The 17,658-nt window shown below is 35.8% G+C and overlaps 1 protein-coding gene across 1 annotated transcript in view; it reads right to left on the bottom strand.

The window, feature by feature from the left end:
* Positions 1-16,028, bottom strand: part of GLRA3 (glycine receptor alpha 3) — a 173,897-nt gene extending 157,869 nt beyond the window's left edge. Inside the window, exon 1 of the mRNA XM_015139540.3 lies at positions 15,522-16,028. Within this exon, the coding sequence (XP_014995026.1) occupies positions 15,522-15,592 (71 nt within the window). The 5' untranslated portion in view covers positions 15,593-16,028. The remainder of the gene's footprint in view (positions 1-15,521) is intronic.
* Positions 16,029-17,658: the final 1,630 nt, after the last annotated feature.

A 17,658-nucleotide genomic window follows, 5' to 3' on the forward strand; every position in this document is an offset into this window, starting at 1 on the left:
GATGTGGGTCCTATCTCTGACGTTGCCACCAAAATTAGTGGAGCCTTAATAAGTAAAGATCATTCCTTGGCTTCATTCGCTTCCTCTTCAGAGCAATAGAAATGTCTGCTGCAATGAGGTTGGACTGAATCCTCTTTGAAAACTACAGTGTGGCCACACCACAGTACCAGAAATAACACAGACTTGGCTTTATTCTGTGTTGCCTCGTAACCAGTTGCATCAGCCTACACTGGTCTGTTTCATTGTTCATCTTTATCACACTTGAGATCTCCCACTTCAAAGATATAATTGAGCATTCAACTAATGAATTATGCTGAATTATGAAATTACAACCTCCAATTCTATAACTTAATATATTCTGCCTCTATTCTAACCTCTTTCTATTTAGTTCCAAAGACTTAGCCCTTTTCTGATTTAAAAATCTATCCTTCAGCTATTGCTATTAAAACTCTTCTTTGTCATCTTAATTTAGGTAGTTTGCCGTATGTCTTCTGTATCCCTCTTGTGTCTTTCTAAGCATTTCCAAATCTGTTGATGTCTTTTCTCCAGACTATAAACAAGCTCACATCTCCTTCTGAAACAGATCCCTTGGCAAGACTCACAAAGGGGTTAGCTCGTCTACTCAGCCTGCAGCTCTCGAACCCTCATGGGAGGGTGAGCACACAGGTGAGAGGGTGCTGGGATCAGGACGAATGCTTCTGGGTGCTGGCAGGAGTAGAACTCTGTGTGGCCCTGCGGCAGCAGCAAGGGGGGTATCCATGACCCTTGGAGCTCCAGGGAGCACATATTACAGTGTGCTCCTTTAGCTTCACTGTCCATGGATGGCTTAAGTGTTTAAAAGCTCAGTGGAGGAGGTGGGGGAGTCAAGGTGACAGCCTTTTGCCATTGCCCTCTTAGTACCTGAGTTCTTGATGGTATCCAGGAAGAATAAGGTTGCATGAATGAATTGAAGGGTGGTGAATGTGGATAATTATATTGATTAGTGGAAGTGGCTCTCAGCAGGATGGGGAACTGGAGAGGGGATGAAGTGGGAACGTAGTCTTCCCCTGGAGTTTGGCCATCCCTGACTGAAATTTTCTCCAAAGTTCCACTGTCCAAGCAGTCCCTCTGAAGTCAACCTGCTTCACTCTGATGTCCAGCTGCTTCTTCTCCTCTCTCCTTTTCTGCCTCTCTGCCACTCTGCCAGTGGAGCATGGAAAGCTTGATGTATTAGTCCATTTTCATGCTGATCATAAGGACATAACTGAGACTAGGCAACTTACAAAATAAAGAGTTTTAATAGACTTACAGTTGTATGTGGCTGAGGAGGCCTCACAATCATGGCAAAGGAGCAAGTCATGTCTTACATAGATTGCAGCAGGCAAAGAAAGAGAGCTTGTGCAGGGAAATTCCCCTTTTAAAACCATCAGATCTCATGGGACTTATTCACTGTCACAAGAACAGCATGGGAAAGACCTGCCCCCATGATTCGATTACCTCCCACCATGTCCCTCCCACAACATGTGGGAATTCAAGATGTGATTTGGGTGAGGACACAGACAAACTGTATGATTCCATCCCCAACCTCACCCAAATCTCATGTCCTCAGATTTCAAAACCAATCATGTCTTCCCAAGAGTCCCCACAAAGTCTTAACTCACTTCAGCATTAGCGCAAAAGTCCACAGTCTAAAGTCTCATAAGTGACAAGGCATGCCCCTTCTGTGCAGGAGCCTATAAAATCAAAAGCAAGTTAGTTACTTCCTAGGTACAATGGGGGTATAGGCATTGGGTAAATATAGCCTTTCCAAATGAAAGAAATTGGACAAAACAAAAGGGCTAGAGGCCCCATACAAGTCCAAATGCAGCAGGGCAATCAAATCTTAAAGCTCCAAAATGATCTCCTTTGACTCCATGTCTCATATCCAGGTCATGCTGATGCAAGGGGTGGGCTCCCATGGCCTTGAGCAGCTCCACATTGTGGCGTTGTGGGTATAGCCCCACTCCAGGCTGCTTTCATGGGCTGGCATTCAGTGTCTGTGGCTTTTCCAGGTGCACAGTGCAAGCTGTCGGTGGATCTACTATCCTGAGGTCTGGAAGATGGTGGCCCTCTTCTCATAGCTCCACTAGGTGATGCCTCAGTAGGGACTCTGTGTGGGGGCTCCCACCTCACATTTCCCTTCTGCACTGCCCTAGTAGAAGTTCTCCATGAGGGCCCTGCACCTGCAGCAAACTTCTATCTCAGCATCCAGGCATTTCCATACATTCTCTGAAATCTGGGTGGAGGTTCCCAAACATCAGTTATTGACTTGTGTGCACCCCCATGCTTAACACCACATGGAAGTTGCCAAGCCTTGTGGCTTCCACCCTCTGAAACAACAGCTCGAACTGCACCTTGACCCATTTTAGTAATGGCTGGAGTGGCTGGGATGCAGGGCACCAAGGCCCTAGGCTACACACAGTGAAGGGATCCTGGGCTGGCCCACAAAACCATTTTTTCCTCTTAAACTTCCAGACCTGTGATGGGAGGGTCTGTCACAAAGGTCTCTGACATGCCCCAGAGACATTTTCCCCATTATCTTGGTGATTAACATTTGACTTCCCATTACTTATGCAAATTTCTGCAGCCAGCTTGAATTTCTCCTCAGAAAATGGGAGTTTCTTTTCTATGGCATCATCAGGCCGCAAACTTTCTGAACTTCTATGCTGTCTCTGCTTTAAAACTGAATGCACGTGGGAATTCAAGATGAGATTTGGGTGGGGACACATCCAAACCATATCACTTGATAAAATGCACATTCTGAGTCAGTGAGTAGTATGTGGTAAAAGACAGTGTTTGTAGTTCTAATAAGCTTCCAGGTTGATGATTTTCCTCCTGGTTAAAGGACCACACATTGAATAGTTAGGTCCATGATGGGGAAAGACTTCTCATCTGCATGCCCCGGTTGGTTATAGGTTTGCTGTGTTTTCCGTAGCTCAGTCTTTAGGGTGTGAGCTGGGGCCTGGCACAGCTGGAGCCCATAGGCCAGAGATCTCTGTGAGTCACCAGGTTTATTTACCCCAACAGGATGAAACCTCAAAGTGTGCTTCTCAACAATAAAAAAATATTGGAAAACCCTTCCCCCAGAATTCTCGCCATCCAATCTCACCTATTTCCAGGTCTTATACTCCCACTTGTATATTCATTAAATGGATATCTCATAGGCATCACGTTCACTATATATATCAAGAACTTAACTCACAATATTTGTCTACAAGACTGCTTGTTTTCTTGTATATTCTATTTTTGTCATGACACTATCATTCTCCAAGTTACTAAAGGAATAAATACAATTATCTTGCACTACTTTTTCTTTTTCTCACATCCAATCAATGGACAAGTTTTTTTTTTTTTTTCTTTTGGTCATTTCTCATTGTGTTTCCTTCTCTCTATTTTTGAAATCTGCTGTAGTACTGATCATGTACTATGCTCTTTGAAGCCAGTTTTGCCCCTCCCCAACAATAAACACATTTTCTTCACAGTTATCCATATTATTTCTCTTTTTTTCATTTGTGTTGTCAAATTCTTGGCATGCTTTTTTTTTAATTTTTAATTTTAATCTTGTGGGTACACAGCAGGTGTCTATATTTATGGTGTACATGAGATCTTTTGATATAGGCATGTGATGTGTAATAATCACATCATGTATAATGGGGTATCCACCCCTCAACTATTTCCATATTACTTCTTTAGTGATATTTCTGAGATGATCTGACCATGCTCCTTTCCTACCTGTCACAGTCCTTTTTGCTTCAGTGAAGGTCTGAGTTCCACAAGGCAGAATGCATCTGGAGTTCTGGACATCCTTTAGAGATGCTTCCAAGAAGTTCAGCATGCCATTTCTATTTACAATTTCTTGGCCAAAACTTGGCCACAGAAGCACATAAGCCTGCCAGGAAAACTGCAAAATCTTTAACATCTTGGAAGTGCCTTTAAACGGAAGGCTCTTCTTTCTGATGGCTAAAAAGAAGCCAGAATGAATGAAAGCAGAGCATCTATCTTCTATCTCAAAGAAGCAATCCCACATTAAGGGTGGCAAAACAGCAAGAGAGAAGGACTGGCAACCCTCTATTCCAGCCTTGAGCTGTTCAATTGCTTCTCTTTTCTTTTCTTTTTTTTTCTTTTCTTTTCTTTCTTTTACTCTTAAGAGGAAGAAAAATCTTTCTTAAACCAATGTTATTGCACATTTTCTGTCACTCACAAATGAACCTAATCTGTACTAAAACAACAATAAGAGGCTGGTCTGTTCATCCCTTGCTTACTTTCTTGCCATTCAAAAGCCCTCTCTTCTACTATACAATGAATTTTAGAAACAAAGATAGATATCTGGCATTAAGGTTACTAATATATGTACTTTTTTGAGATGGAGTCTTGCTCTGTTACCCAGGCTGAAGTGCAGTGGCACGATCTTGGCTCACCGTAACGTCCACCTCCCAGTCCAAGCAATTCTTCTGCCTCAGCCTCCCTAGTAGCTGGAATTACAGGTGTGCCCCACAAAACCTGGCTAATTTTTGTATTTTTAGTAGAGATGGGGTTTCGTCATGTTGATCAGGCTGGCTGGTCTTGAAGCCCTGACCTCTAATGATCCACCCACCTCAGTCTCCCAAAGTGCTGAGATTATAGGAGTGAGCCAGTCCACCCGACCAAGGTTACTAATATTTAACTAAATAAGAAATTATAGCTTTAATGCTAAGGGTGTATTTTCTGCTAAAGAGAGATCATCAGATTTTGACTATATTAGTTTTAAAAAATTGTAGTTGGATAGAACAGATCTACACTTTACATTTTAAAAGTAACATATTAAATATAATCACTCAGTCTATAGAAAGATCACTCAGTTCTTCAAAGAGAGAACCAGGATCTAATCCTGAGTCTTATTTCTCCAAATTTCTTCTTATCTTCACATGGCACACAAGTGAATGAGGAGAGGCAATAGAATTCAAGGACAGTTAATTTAGAAAACATCTGAAATAAATGAGATATTTCTTATAAAGGCATATATCTCATCCTTTTACTACTATGTTTTAAAATTTAATTATGATTTTTCTCTAGGAATTTGAATTTTTTTCATATCAATTAAGCGTAATCTTTGATGTGAGATTGTATTTATGATAACTATACATATACCCACAGGGAATGATATGCATTCGTCCTTTTGAAATAGAGCAAAATTTTATGTTCACAGTTATCACTTAGGGGGAAATATTTAGGCTACACATAAAACCTAATTCTCCACTATAGTCTCAGGAGGCACCAGCAAAGGTCTGCAGCAGAGTCAATGACTTTGATGATTCTCACCCTATTTAAGATTTGCAGCAAGAGATATCCTAAATTTCAGAGATTTAAGGGGAAAAATATTTTAGAATCTTTTTAAGTGTTTTAAGGTCTTTACAAAGAAACAGCATAAAGCAGAAGGAAGATTTCTAATAGTTCTATCTTTATAATCCTCTGCTGCTTCTATTCTTACCAATAAATAAAACAGGAGTCAAGTTAAGGACACAGAGGTCCATTTATTTGTGCTAGACAGTAGGATATACAAAAAAAGAAAAGTCTCTTGGTACTTTAATAGACTAAATGTAAGTCACTTCTTATAAAGGAATGATTTAATAACTGGTGGAAAATATTTAGTACATATTAGATTGTTTTGTTATTAATAAGAAGGTAATTTATAAAGACAGATTTTCTCTAAGTTCCTGGGATTAGGATTTCATTACACACTTCCATCTTCATCACTTATCAGAAATGTAATCACTTGTTTATAAAATCAAGAAAACTTATATCTCTCTTTTTTTTTGGATGTTTGTCTCGTTTAACCTACTAATAATTTAGTTTCTGTCTTTAAACTTCTGATAAGTAGAACAAACTGATTTTAAATGACGGAAATTAACAAAAACATGTGTATGTTGACATCAATTGGACAAGTGAATACAGAATAGCTTATTAAAATATGTTCTTCCCTTACAATCAAGTGCGGACAATGAAATATTTTGTAACAGAAAAATTATTATTTGAATAAACATTTGCTGATATTTTATAATTCCCTTGAAGAGTCATACAGATTTTCCTCAGCAGCTAGTCCTAACACAACAATACAGCATGGATTCATTTGAAAAGAAAACTTGAGGGCCCATGTGGAAATATCTCCATGAAGTTAGCCATATTCTCCATTCCACATGGAAACTGTGGCCTGTGGCAACAATGCTTTTCCTGCCCATTCTAATTCCATCCTCTTTTCTGCCTATTCAAATTCCATCACCTGCTTAAGATTCATATAATATTTTCTCCTTCTTTTTAAAGAATTTATACTCCTTTCCATTCCAGAAAAAAGGTTTTTCCTCAATATTTATTATTATTATTTTGGGTAGTTATTCATAATTATATTTTCAGTTATTGTCAGCAAAGAATCATCACTCAACTACCTTTTATAGAGACTCATAGGATTAACACATAAATGTATGTAAACAAAGAGATTAAAAGACAAATACAAATGTTCTGTGATACCAATGGTTCTCCATCTATCTAGAGAATTAGAAACTTATTAGAGATTTTGATCCCAGAACTTTGCTAGGTGTAAAACTAGAAATTCAAATATGATACCTTGAGAACATGCATCATTTATTTGATTAATATTTAGTGTTGTCATTTAGTTATGCTTTCTCTTTTCAGTGCAAATATCTTTTTTAAACTAGATGATTACATCACACATTGATTTAAAGATATGTCTTCTATATGAAATAGCAATTTTCTACACCTATTATGGTATGAAGCATTATTTTAGTTGAAAATATTTAAGAAAAACCATCACACATGAAAGCTGACTACTGATGAAATAGTAGGGTGGGGAATTGTTTCCAAATAAGAACAAGTAAGGCATAGGTGAGTAAGAAAATGAAAATTTTTAAGATTTTTTTTCTAGACATTTTTCTGTGAAAAGGAGAGATAAGAGGCAAGTGGGGATATATTTTACCACAGACACATAAAATTGGGAATAAAGAAAAATAAGCTACACCAAATTCTTCATCGAATGTTCACCTGAATGTTAGAAGCACAGAATGACAGCATAGTAATTTTGGCTATGCCTGGAGTTATTTATCTGAAATTGTTAATTTGCTTTTGAAAAGAAGAAATAGTGCTTCATACTAGAAATTAGTAAGCCCTTTTAGCATGCTAGACACTCTTTCAAGCCCTGCATATAGAACTGGGAATGTGTTTTGGTCCCTGCCCTCAAAAACTTCACAGTTTGAGCTAGATGGAGAACTCAGACAGTGGCAACAGTCCTGGGAAATGTGGCATTGGCACACAGAGGAAGCATCCTCATTTAGACTTCAGGGAGACCAGAGGCTTCTTAGAGAATGTGAAATGAGTTAAACAGGAATTAGCCAGGCAAAGAGATGGGATTCACATTTTTCTCCCAGTCATTCAATGGAGGACATTTGGGTAGTCATTTCATTGAGACTCAAATCACTTAACTTCTTGCAGGCTTCCACCTAAAGTATTAGATGACCAATCTGACACACTCCCCCCACCACCCACAGAGAAGGCAAGCATTATTTGCTGGTAATTTCCTCACACCCTACTGCTCTAGTAATTACATCTATTTTCTTTTCATTAGTAGTATTTTACTCGTTGCCACAATTAGCTGCCAATTATATATTTTTTTAATTTTTTAGTAACATTACTGTGAGATTGTTGTACATATTTCCTAACTCCTAACCTGGAGAACATCCAGAGCTAATATCAAGACCAACTGTTGAAATCTTGCTTTGTAACTAAAGGTTAACTTTAAGAAGGAATGTAAACTTTTTACATGTATTTGACATCAAAAACAAAGTCAGCAGAGTCTAAACCTAGTCAACAGTGTGTAGAAAAACAAATGACATAGAAATGAAAATATATCCAAGATTATTTTTAAAGATATTTGAATAAAATTATGATATGACATTAGTAAGAGCAGCAGTGTCTACAGAGAAAGTCTAGTGGCTTTTTGAAGCCATATGCATTTATAGAAAAATATACTGCTAAAGTTCTCTAATGCTTTTAAGACTAACTTATTTTACAGACTGTTTTACTTGTTTATTATAAAAAGCTGTAAAGTCATAGTAAAATTCAAAATAAATGAATACTTTTTTATGGTTTTATTTCTATGCCATGACCCAAAATTATAAGTTATATGGCCCTAGTCAAAGAAGCATCATAAAAGCATAGCAACCATTATAACAAGGGGTGGTATCATCCCAAGGTGGGTGGGCAGAAGATTTTTTCTTGGGGGGATAAAAAGTCTTATTATTTTTATTTTTAAATAAATATATAGAGAGAGTACATAAGAAAATACACGATATATCTATGGTATTACAATTTCATGGAAGTCAGTTACAAAACATGTCTATGAAAGGTGCCTTAAGAGGCAATAATGAAAAAAGTTGAGAAGTATACATTACATCACACAATACAAATGCTTTACACAATACAAATTCAGTTTTCCAGGGGTGAAAGAATCAAACCCTTCTCTTTTCCACTAGATGCTGCCAATTGTATCTGTTTTACAACCTCTTCTTGTTTTCAAAGAAGACTGTTTGATCCTATAAACTTTATGAGATCTTAAACACAATACTTCCTTTTTACTCCACATGATAACACAGACAACTAAATAGAATTCAAATCTAAAATCCTAGAAAGATGTGACAGACAGGAGATGTTATCTCAGTGCTTATGTATTATTTGTTGAGCATGCATGGCATTGAAATCAACATTATGGAGGTAAAACAAAGGCCAGAAATGATTCTATCTCCATGGGAGTTAAAATTTAGATACAGAGAGAAAACTTGCATGAAAATCTAAAACACAAATTGGAAACGGATATCACAGGTTCTCCTCTCCACAGTGATATAGTGTTAAAAGTTGGGGTTTTGTTTCCCCAGTACTTAACACACTGCTTTGCATGTAGCCATTGCTCCCTACATTATTATAGAAGTTACAGAGATATTCAGGTAGAATGCCATGGGCTCTCTGAAACTAGAGAATCCAAACTTCATGCATGGAGTGCCTGCATGGAAAACATTATCATTTAAAACCATGGCTCAAATATATGCACAATTTTTATGAACAGGAAGGTCATCGTACATGGATAAAAACCCCAAAGAACACAGAAACAAATATTTGTGGAGGTACATATAGGAAAAAGTAGTTGACTTTGTCTAGGAGAAAACAGAAGACATTTTAGTTTTTGCTAATTAAAAACAATAAATATTTTCCTTCTGAGTAAACAAGTCCTTATCACAGGGAATTTTAAAGTTTAAGGGATGACCACCTGTTGAAGGTGTTGTTCAGAGATTCTAAAATTTAGTTAGGATATTGGATGGACCAGTTACCTCCATTGTAAGCCCAATCATTCTGTGTTGGCAAGGGTTGTATAATATTATCAGAAATATATCAGGGTTTGTCCACAATTCCTAATTGGTTATGGCAAATGTTTGTATGCACTCATGGAGAATTCTTCATTGCTTACATCGGAAATCCTTCCAATCAGTAAGCTTTTTCCAGAGACCTTTAAATTTTATGCTATTCCTAATTGTACCACTGAGGTGATTGCCTCTGTGCATCGTGTTGCCTACAAGGTACTCATAATACTTCCTCCTAAAAGCATCTCTAGTAAGGAAAACATTTCAGAAATACACTATGATTGAGCTGTATTGTTTTATGACTGTTTTCCCTTCTGATAACATCTCAGGATTTAAAAATCCATTTATTGAAAATGTGTGTTGTTGCCATGCAGTTGTTAGAATAGCTTCATTGACTGTCACTGAACAGCTCATTCCATTTATACACTGTGTCTGTTGCTAAACAGTTAGTTCTGTCTTGGAATTTCTGCCTTCACTCTAGAACCAGTTCTCTGGAGGAGTCAATTGTCTCTCTTGGCCATTTCCCCAAGCAAAATAAAGCCACAGGATATACCATCCACTTAATAAAAAAACAAAAACCTAAAACTCAAAAAATAAAAACATTGTATTTCCACATATACATGTGCATACATATGAATTTGAGGCGGGTGGATCACGAGGTCAGGAGATAGAGACCATCCTGGCTAACACAGTGAAATCCTGTCACTACCAGAGATACAAAAAATTTAGCTGGACATGGTGGTACATTCCTGTAGTCCCAGCTACTCAGGAGGCTGAGGCAGGAGAATCGCTTGAACTTGGGACGCAGAAGTTGCAGTGAGCGGAGATTGCACCACTGCACTCCAGCCTGGGCAACAGAGGGAGACTCTGTCTCAAACAACAAAAAACACCCTGTAAGTACTGTTAATGCAAGTATATAAATAATCCTATAGAAAAGGGTAGGAGACAAGTTTGGTGGGAAAATTAAGGAGACTTTACTAGATATGTTTCAGGATATAAGGAAAAGTAGATGATGTACCTTTTCCAAAATAATTCCCTGAAAATGTCCTGAGAAAACTTGGGTAAAGTATGTTATCTGTAAATATGGACTAGTTTATTAGATTAGCTAAAATTAGAGAAATGCTAATAATAAGGTTCTCTTGATAAGTGATAGAAATATATTAATATATGCTATTAATAAGAACTGGTCCTTGAGATAAATAGCATAAAACTATGATAAATCTGCAACTTCATCATTTGGTTCTGATAAGTCTCATCAATACAGCTGAGCTCAAGGATCTTTGAGTACTTCTCCATGTCCTGCTCCAAGTGTTCTATCCTCATCATTGACAAATGTATTTTCCATTCTTTCTTTTCACCACAGTATACTCACCTTTATAACCTTTTGTAAATCCATGCTTTGGCAATTAAATCTATGCAAATATCTGAATTCCCAGCTGATGGCAGGAAACCTAGCTTTTCTGCAAGCATCTTAACCTCAAAATACCCCAAACCAAATTCAATGTCTTCTTTTCTTCCAACTATGCAAATCCTCTACTATATTTCACTATTTCTTTTAAGAAACTACATTTTGGAGAAATATTCTCACATAGTTTCCAAATTCTAAAACAATCAGAATAAACTTTTATTCTAGTAGTTGTGTCATTGTTTCTTTACATAGCTCTTATATAGTTACTATCACCAATCCTATGACTAATTGTAATTTTGAAGTAAACACTACCTCTTAAAGAAAAGAACTGACAGGGAAATTTTGAGTCAAGTTATAAAACTATTCCTGTAATGATGACTTCTCAGTTACAATTAAATTACTTGCTTCTAAATTTTAGCCATATTCCATTGTGAAGCAATGCTGTGACTCCTCCATATTTTTGTAGTTTTATTCATGTAGCTAGCTCAATAGTTTTGCTTGTAGAATACAGTTTTGAATCATTGACTGTAATTTCAACTAAATTTGACAGCCACCATTTCCCAATCACATACTATGTATCTGTATCATTCCTTTTGCATAGAATATTCCCTTTATATATCATTTTGTCCCTTGAACAAATATCTTACAAGGCCCACCACAAATACCAAGGCTTCTTGATGGTTTCGCTTCCTTATATTCCCTAAAATATTGCTATCTGTAATTGTTTCTTTTGTTGTTTGACCCTTTTCAGTTTATTCTAGACTCCAAGTTGCTAAATGGAAAAGGTAATATTTGTTCAATCATCCATAGCTAAATTGTGCTTAGCACAAAAATTTGTGCACAGAATTTCGTGAATAAATCTTGTTGAATTGCTTAATCTTATATAGTAAACACATATTGCTGATTGGCTTGCCTCAGTACACAGTTGTGTGTTTAAGGGAAGAAAAACTATATAGAAGAGGAAATATTTTTCAAGATGTTCTTTCAATTGGCAGCGCAAATTGCTCGAGGCATGGACTGGACTATGATTCTTCCATACATGGGACAATTTATTGTTATTTTCAGAGAAAAAGGGAAGAATCACATTATATATATCAAAGATTCTTTAAAAACTATATAGAATCTTGCTACACCTGCATGTAGTAAATCATAACAATAGTAAAAGTTTATTCCTAGAAAGACAGCTTTCTTCAATATCTTACATAGACAAATAGAGACAACATTAAAAATTATTCCTCTCATCCTCCAAAAACATACCAACAGCAAAACCAGTAAGTTCCATGCTAAAATAGTTTACTAAGGCTTTGAAGTAAACCAAGAAAATATTATATTTTTTATTGTTATGATATCTGAAATTCACACATTCAGGTTTTGATACAATGTGCCCTAATTTATTCAAATAGAAATCCTGCGTTGATATCAACATGTAAAGATGAAAATTTAAATGATATGGCAAGAAAGTAATCAACTTAAATGAAATATTTTTGGCTGTTTCCCTGCTTTTGGAAGTTGTTCTGCAAGCTCTTCATAATGATCACTTATCTGCATTTCAAAGAAAGCTGAACACTGATGTTTTGTTCTTTATTTTATTAATATGATAACTAAAATCCAAAAGTCATAGAAGAATTATTTCATAAAATAGCAATATCCAAACCAAGTATGAAAGTTTTAAAAACTTTTTTGTAAATATTTTGTAAATATTTTTCTGCTGCTTTTGCCTTAATAATGTTTATTTACTAAAGTATGGATGATATTTTAGTGCTTTTAAAAACATAAAAGCACTAAAGTATCATCTGTAGGTTTATAAAAATATGCTAGAAATACTAAAAATTTGTATATTATGATAACATTGCACTGATCAAATTGTGTACTAGTAGGCAACAGAAACTCTCATACATTACTGATATAAGTGTAAAAACATACAACTACTTTGGAATAATGGCAGTATCTACTAAAGTTAAACACACCCATGCCTATGTTATGCTTAGCAATTCCCCTTCCAGAGAAAGTCTTGGACCTTAACTTCATGATCCCAAAATGCATACATGTATTCACCACAAAAGATGTTCAAAGATATTCACAGCAGTACTAACAAACCCTAAGAAATACCCAAATACTCATCAACAGGACAATAGGTAAGTTAATTATGATGTATTCATATAATGGCATATGATACAGCAATGAGAATGAATAAGCTATTGTTACATGCAACAATATGGATAAATCACATAAACATAACACTTATAAAAATAAAGCAGACTCAGAGTAATTATATAAAATTCTAAAATGGAAAAAAAACATATTTATTATATAAGTCAGGAGAGTGATTACCTTTGACCAAGGTAGTGCCTTGGAAAGGATTATGGTGGAGGAAGAGGGTGGGGTGGGTGCTTCTGTGACAGTCACACTTCTACTTGTTGAACTGTAGTCTCCTCACTTAGGTGTGTTCCCTTTGCAAAACTTTTTCTAGAGGGAAATGTATTATTTGTGCATTTTTCTCTGTGTATATTGTATCTCAAAAATATGTTTTTAAAAAATCTTCAAAGCCTATGAAATAAAAAGTCTGTACCAGTAAATTATCTACTTATAAATATCTGTGGTTTCTGATTGTTGTTGCCTCCAAATTGCCCTGGTAAGCTGTTTTCAAACTTAAAAATATGTTAGGAATTAATGCCATTACTTTCTTTTGTCTTTATCTTTTTTCTTGTTTCCTCTGTGCTCAACACATCAGGGTTGGAATTAGAGAATAAAGAATCATTTCCATGAAGACATTTATTTTACAAAATATTTCCAGTAGAGGGAGCTTTCTTTTTTTTCCACAGGAAATTCTGTTTTGGCTGTCATCACTAAAAGTGAAAATGCTTAATATTTTACATATAATTAAAGTTCTTCAGAGAGTGATAACTTACTCTCATCTAAGACTAGTCATGGATAGATAAAAATTTATTTGTTTTATGAAAGTAGAAAGAAAAACTTGATGAAGAATATAAGTTAAGAAGTAAAACTTTTGTATGTTATATGTCTTTTCAAAGAATTACATTTTTGCGCTACTCATAAAATGTATTTCTAACTACAATTACTTAAGATTAATGAAGATAAATTCTTATAATCACAGTCATCCATTTGAAATACTTTTCATAGCTTTTAACACAGTTGGACAAAAATCAGGGAATCTAGTGATGCAAATTATTTATCTCAGAACATGTTTTAACAAATATCATAGTGAATTGCCATTATACAAATTTAACCTCATTGACCAAAACATTTTGGTTTCTGATTTTAGCTTCCTAAATCTAAGTATCTATCAACTAAGCTAATCTGATTTCTTTGAAAAAATGCATTTTACCATCTAAGCCATGAAGAAATATATTACAGGGAAATTATCAGTTTATATTTTAACATGAATTTCATACTCCTTTACATAAAAATTTCATAAATATAAAAGCTCCATATATTTTGCTTTATTACAAATAAAATTTCTGACAATAATAAAGTTACAAAAATTTACTAGATCATATAAAAATGATTTTCATTGAAAATATTTTGGTTAAAAATAGTTGAATTTCTTATTTTGGGAAAAAAATCAATAATTTCAGAAATAATAACCATCAAAATCAGTTTCTATTCTATATAAGCAAATCAAAATAATTTAAGTTTCTATAAGGTAGTTTGAGATACACTATTGGTTTTTTTAAGGTAGCCCAAAGATGAAAAATTGACATAACAATAAAGAATATTTACATACTCCTAATAGAAATCAGTATACATATAACTTGGTTACTCTAGTTATTTGACTTCAATCCTCCTTTGAAAACCTTGCAAGCCATAAAAATGGAAATCCTATGGTAATTAATTGTAATAGTAAAATAAAATTTATATTGGTGGGTTAAAATTCTATGTGAGCAGTACCTTACCTTTACACATTCATTAAGAATGGGGTAAAATTATCTGATCCTTTGCCTAGTTCTCTTATACTCTTTAAATTATTTTTTAAGCCTGCCAAATATGACAGGATCATGATAAGAAAATGACATGTTATAGAACAATTTCATAGTTTAATGGCTTTGTTATAATATTACTTTCATCAAGAAGATTATTCCTGACATAGAACATATCTAATAATCTATTTATGATTTTGCTTTCATGTATTACCTGAACTAGGTCATTAGAAAATAGTACTTGCAAGGCCCTTATTTTGATTCATTTAACTTAACCTTTGAATATACCAACAATGTTTGGAGTTTCTCTCATCAGTAAACGACTGTCTTCTATATTTCTGCATTTAAAAAAGTAATGTCTCATTTCTAAATAGTAAATGTTTTGTAACTTTCAAAAAGAGAGTAACACCCAAATTATATAATTCACTTAGAAAAGGGGAACTTTAAAAGCAATTTGAGAAGGAAAACGTAGGCTTTTGAAATAATTTGTATTTTTTTTTTTTTTTTTTTTTTTTTTGCTCAGCTGCAAATAACTCAAGATGCCGGTTGCTAAAATGCACGAATTAATGAAAAAACAAATGAGTAGGTCTCAGTAGATAGACAGCTAGATAATTTAGATAGACAGCAATGCTATTAAATTGATTGTTTCAACAAGTCAATATAGAACTGCAAATTTCCCGGTTTCATCAATAACAAGTGGTTGTAACGTAATACACAGGCTTAATGAGTTCTCCAACTGTTAAATCCAAGCGGACTCACCTGAGTAACAGTGCTGCTTCCCAGAAGTAAAATCCCGAAACTAATGTCCGAAAGTGTCTCACGTGGGCCATGATACGGAGAGATATTCACGATCCTGAAAATAGTCTTATCCAAGGCATGGGGAACCAGAAAGACAGAATGAAAATGTGCAATCTAACCCCGCATGGTGTTGGTGTAGACTGATGCTTGGGAAGCTTCAGCACCTTAGACAGCTCCCTGCAGTATGCGGACCCCTTCTCAGCATTGAGCAGAAGGGGAGAGTCACAGGATTATAAATGTGCAGGTGATTTTTAGAGTGAAATTACAAAAATGAGTGAGATGAAATGTCTGAAGTGCCTAGGTGCTGGGCAACAATTCTCTAAAGCTCCACCAGCAAAGGAAGAATGTTCGTCCTTCCCTGACTGAGACCCAGGATTGGAGGAAGAAGAGCAGCAACAGCGGGAAAGAGGATGCCTCTCCACCTGCTCCAAGCGCCGCCCGCTGGAATCCCGCTCTCTACCTTGGGCTAAAACCCGAGACCTGGAGCGCGGCAAAGGGAAGGGGGTGGGGTGGGGCCCGACGACCCGTCCTGCTGGCCAATCACGACCGCACAGCGGGACGGAGTGACAGGCCACTTACGACGGTAGGCGGGGCTTAGCATTTCACCCTTTAACAAAACCCAAACAAACCAAAAGGCGACTGGAGCGAGGTGGGCGGTAAAAGCCACAGGGAAAAGTCAGCGATTTTGTGATTTAGGTAGTATAACCCCGCGGGAGGGACCCTCTAGTGTTCTCTTCCGGGAAGACACACTTTAGGTCTTTTCGGATGTGACACTGTCTCTTAGACTCTGCACCGAAATGCAAGAGTCAACAGTAAACCCAGACCCTGGCGGAGGGCTGGGGAAGAGAAGACAATGTGGTGCATGAACGCCCGTGGAACGGAAGAACCAGCTGCTTCCAGAATCCTCTCAAGCCTGGCCAGCTTCTGGCCAGGAAGCATTGTTGACTGGATTTAAGTTGGGTTTCCTTTAGTAATAGTAAGGGTTCTAAAAAGATGAAAGTGTGAAGTCTAAAGAGATGGCTACTAGAGACGCAATCCTCCCCACTTGTTTTTGTTTTGTTTTGTTTTTGTTTTGTTTTGTTTTGTCTTTTCCGTTTTACATCTTCATAGTAAGTTCAAGTGAGAAGAACAGCTAGGTCACATGGTACCATAAGGTCCATCTTTTCTCCATCATGTTAGCCTTTCTGTCCTTCTTTTTCTCTATTTTCCCACCTCCTTCTCTGTCCCTGTTTTCCTCCCTTCCCACATTTATTTACTTTGGGTTTTGGATGGAAGACTGGAAAAGAAAAGTGTGTGTGTGTGTGTGTGTGTGTGTCTGTGTTGTGTTGTTTATGTATTTCAAAGTAATCGAATTTTTTAAAAATTAAAACTTATTTGATCTTTATAGTGGCTTTTATTTACTATCAGCCATGATCAAAATGTTCGCTCCTTGAATCTTAGATTTTCCCCAAAACTTCCTCAGATATTTATTCTGAAATCCTTACTTTCATCTCTTAACTTAGTCTGTTGACATGTCAAAAATGATTCCTTATTTCGACACATTAGTTATTCCTGAAATTCTCTGTTTAACGGGAAAGCATAAGTCACCACCTTCCAACCCTCTCATATGAAAAATTTCTCTCTCTACGCTTTAGTAAAAAAGTTTTATTTACATTCAGTGACAATAAAGAGTTTCCCAGATTTATTTCTAGATGTTCTTATTATACTTGTCTCTTTTCACATAGTGGTTTTCTGATTTAAATGATAAATTGCCACAAGTTTCATAAGGAACACCATTGATTCTGCCCAGGAATATTTGCACCTGGAGAAGATTCACACCGTTTTTATTAACTTAATTATTCATGATGAATCTTTTGAAATCTCACTAAGCACAAAAGCTTTTTAGTTGGTCATTCTTTGAATAGCAGTAATAATTGTTTAAAATCGTACACCGTAAAAAACTTCAAAACTTTATTTGAAGAATACGTGGATTCCTTGCTCTGCTTAACCACTGATTGGGTACTTTTAGAAAAGTTATGTTCTTTAAAAAATATTTTTTAATATATATTTTTAAAGTATATTTATTGAGAAAATTAGATTAAATGACCTTGCAGATTTA

This window comes from Macaca mulatta, chromosome 5, assembly GCF_049350105.2.
Source record: "Macaca mulatta isolate MMU2019108-1 chromosome 5, T2T-MMU8v2.0, whole genome shotgun sequence".
NCBI lineage: Eukaryota > Metazoa > Chordata > Mammalia > Primates > Cercopithecidae > Macaca > Macaca mulatta.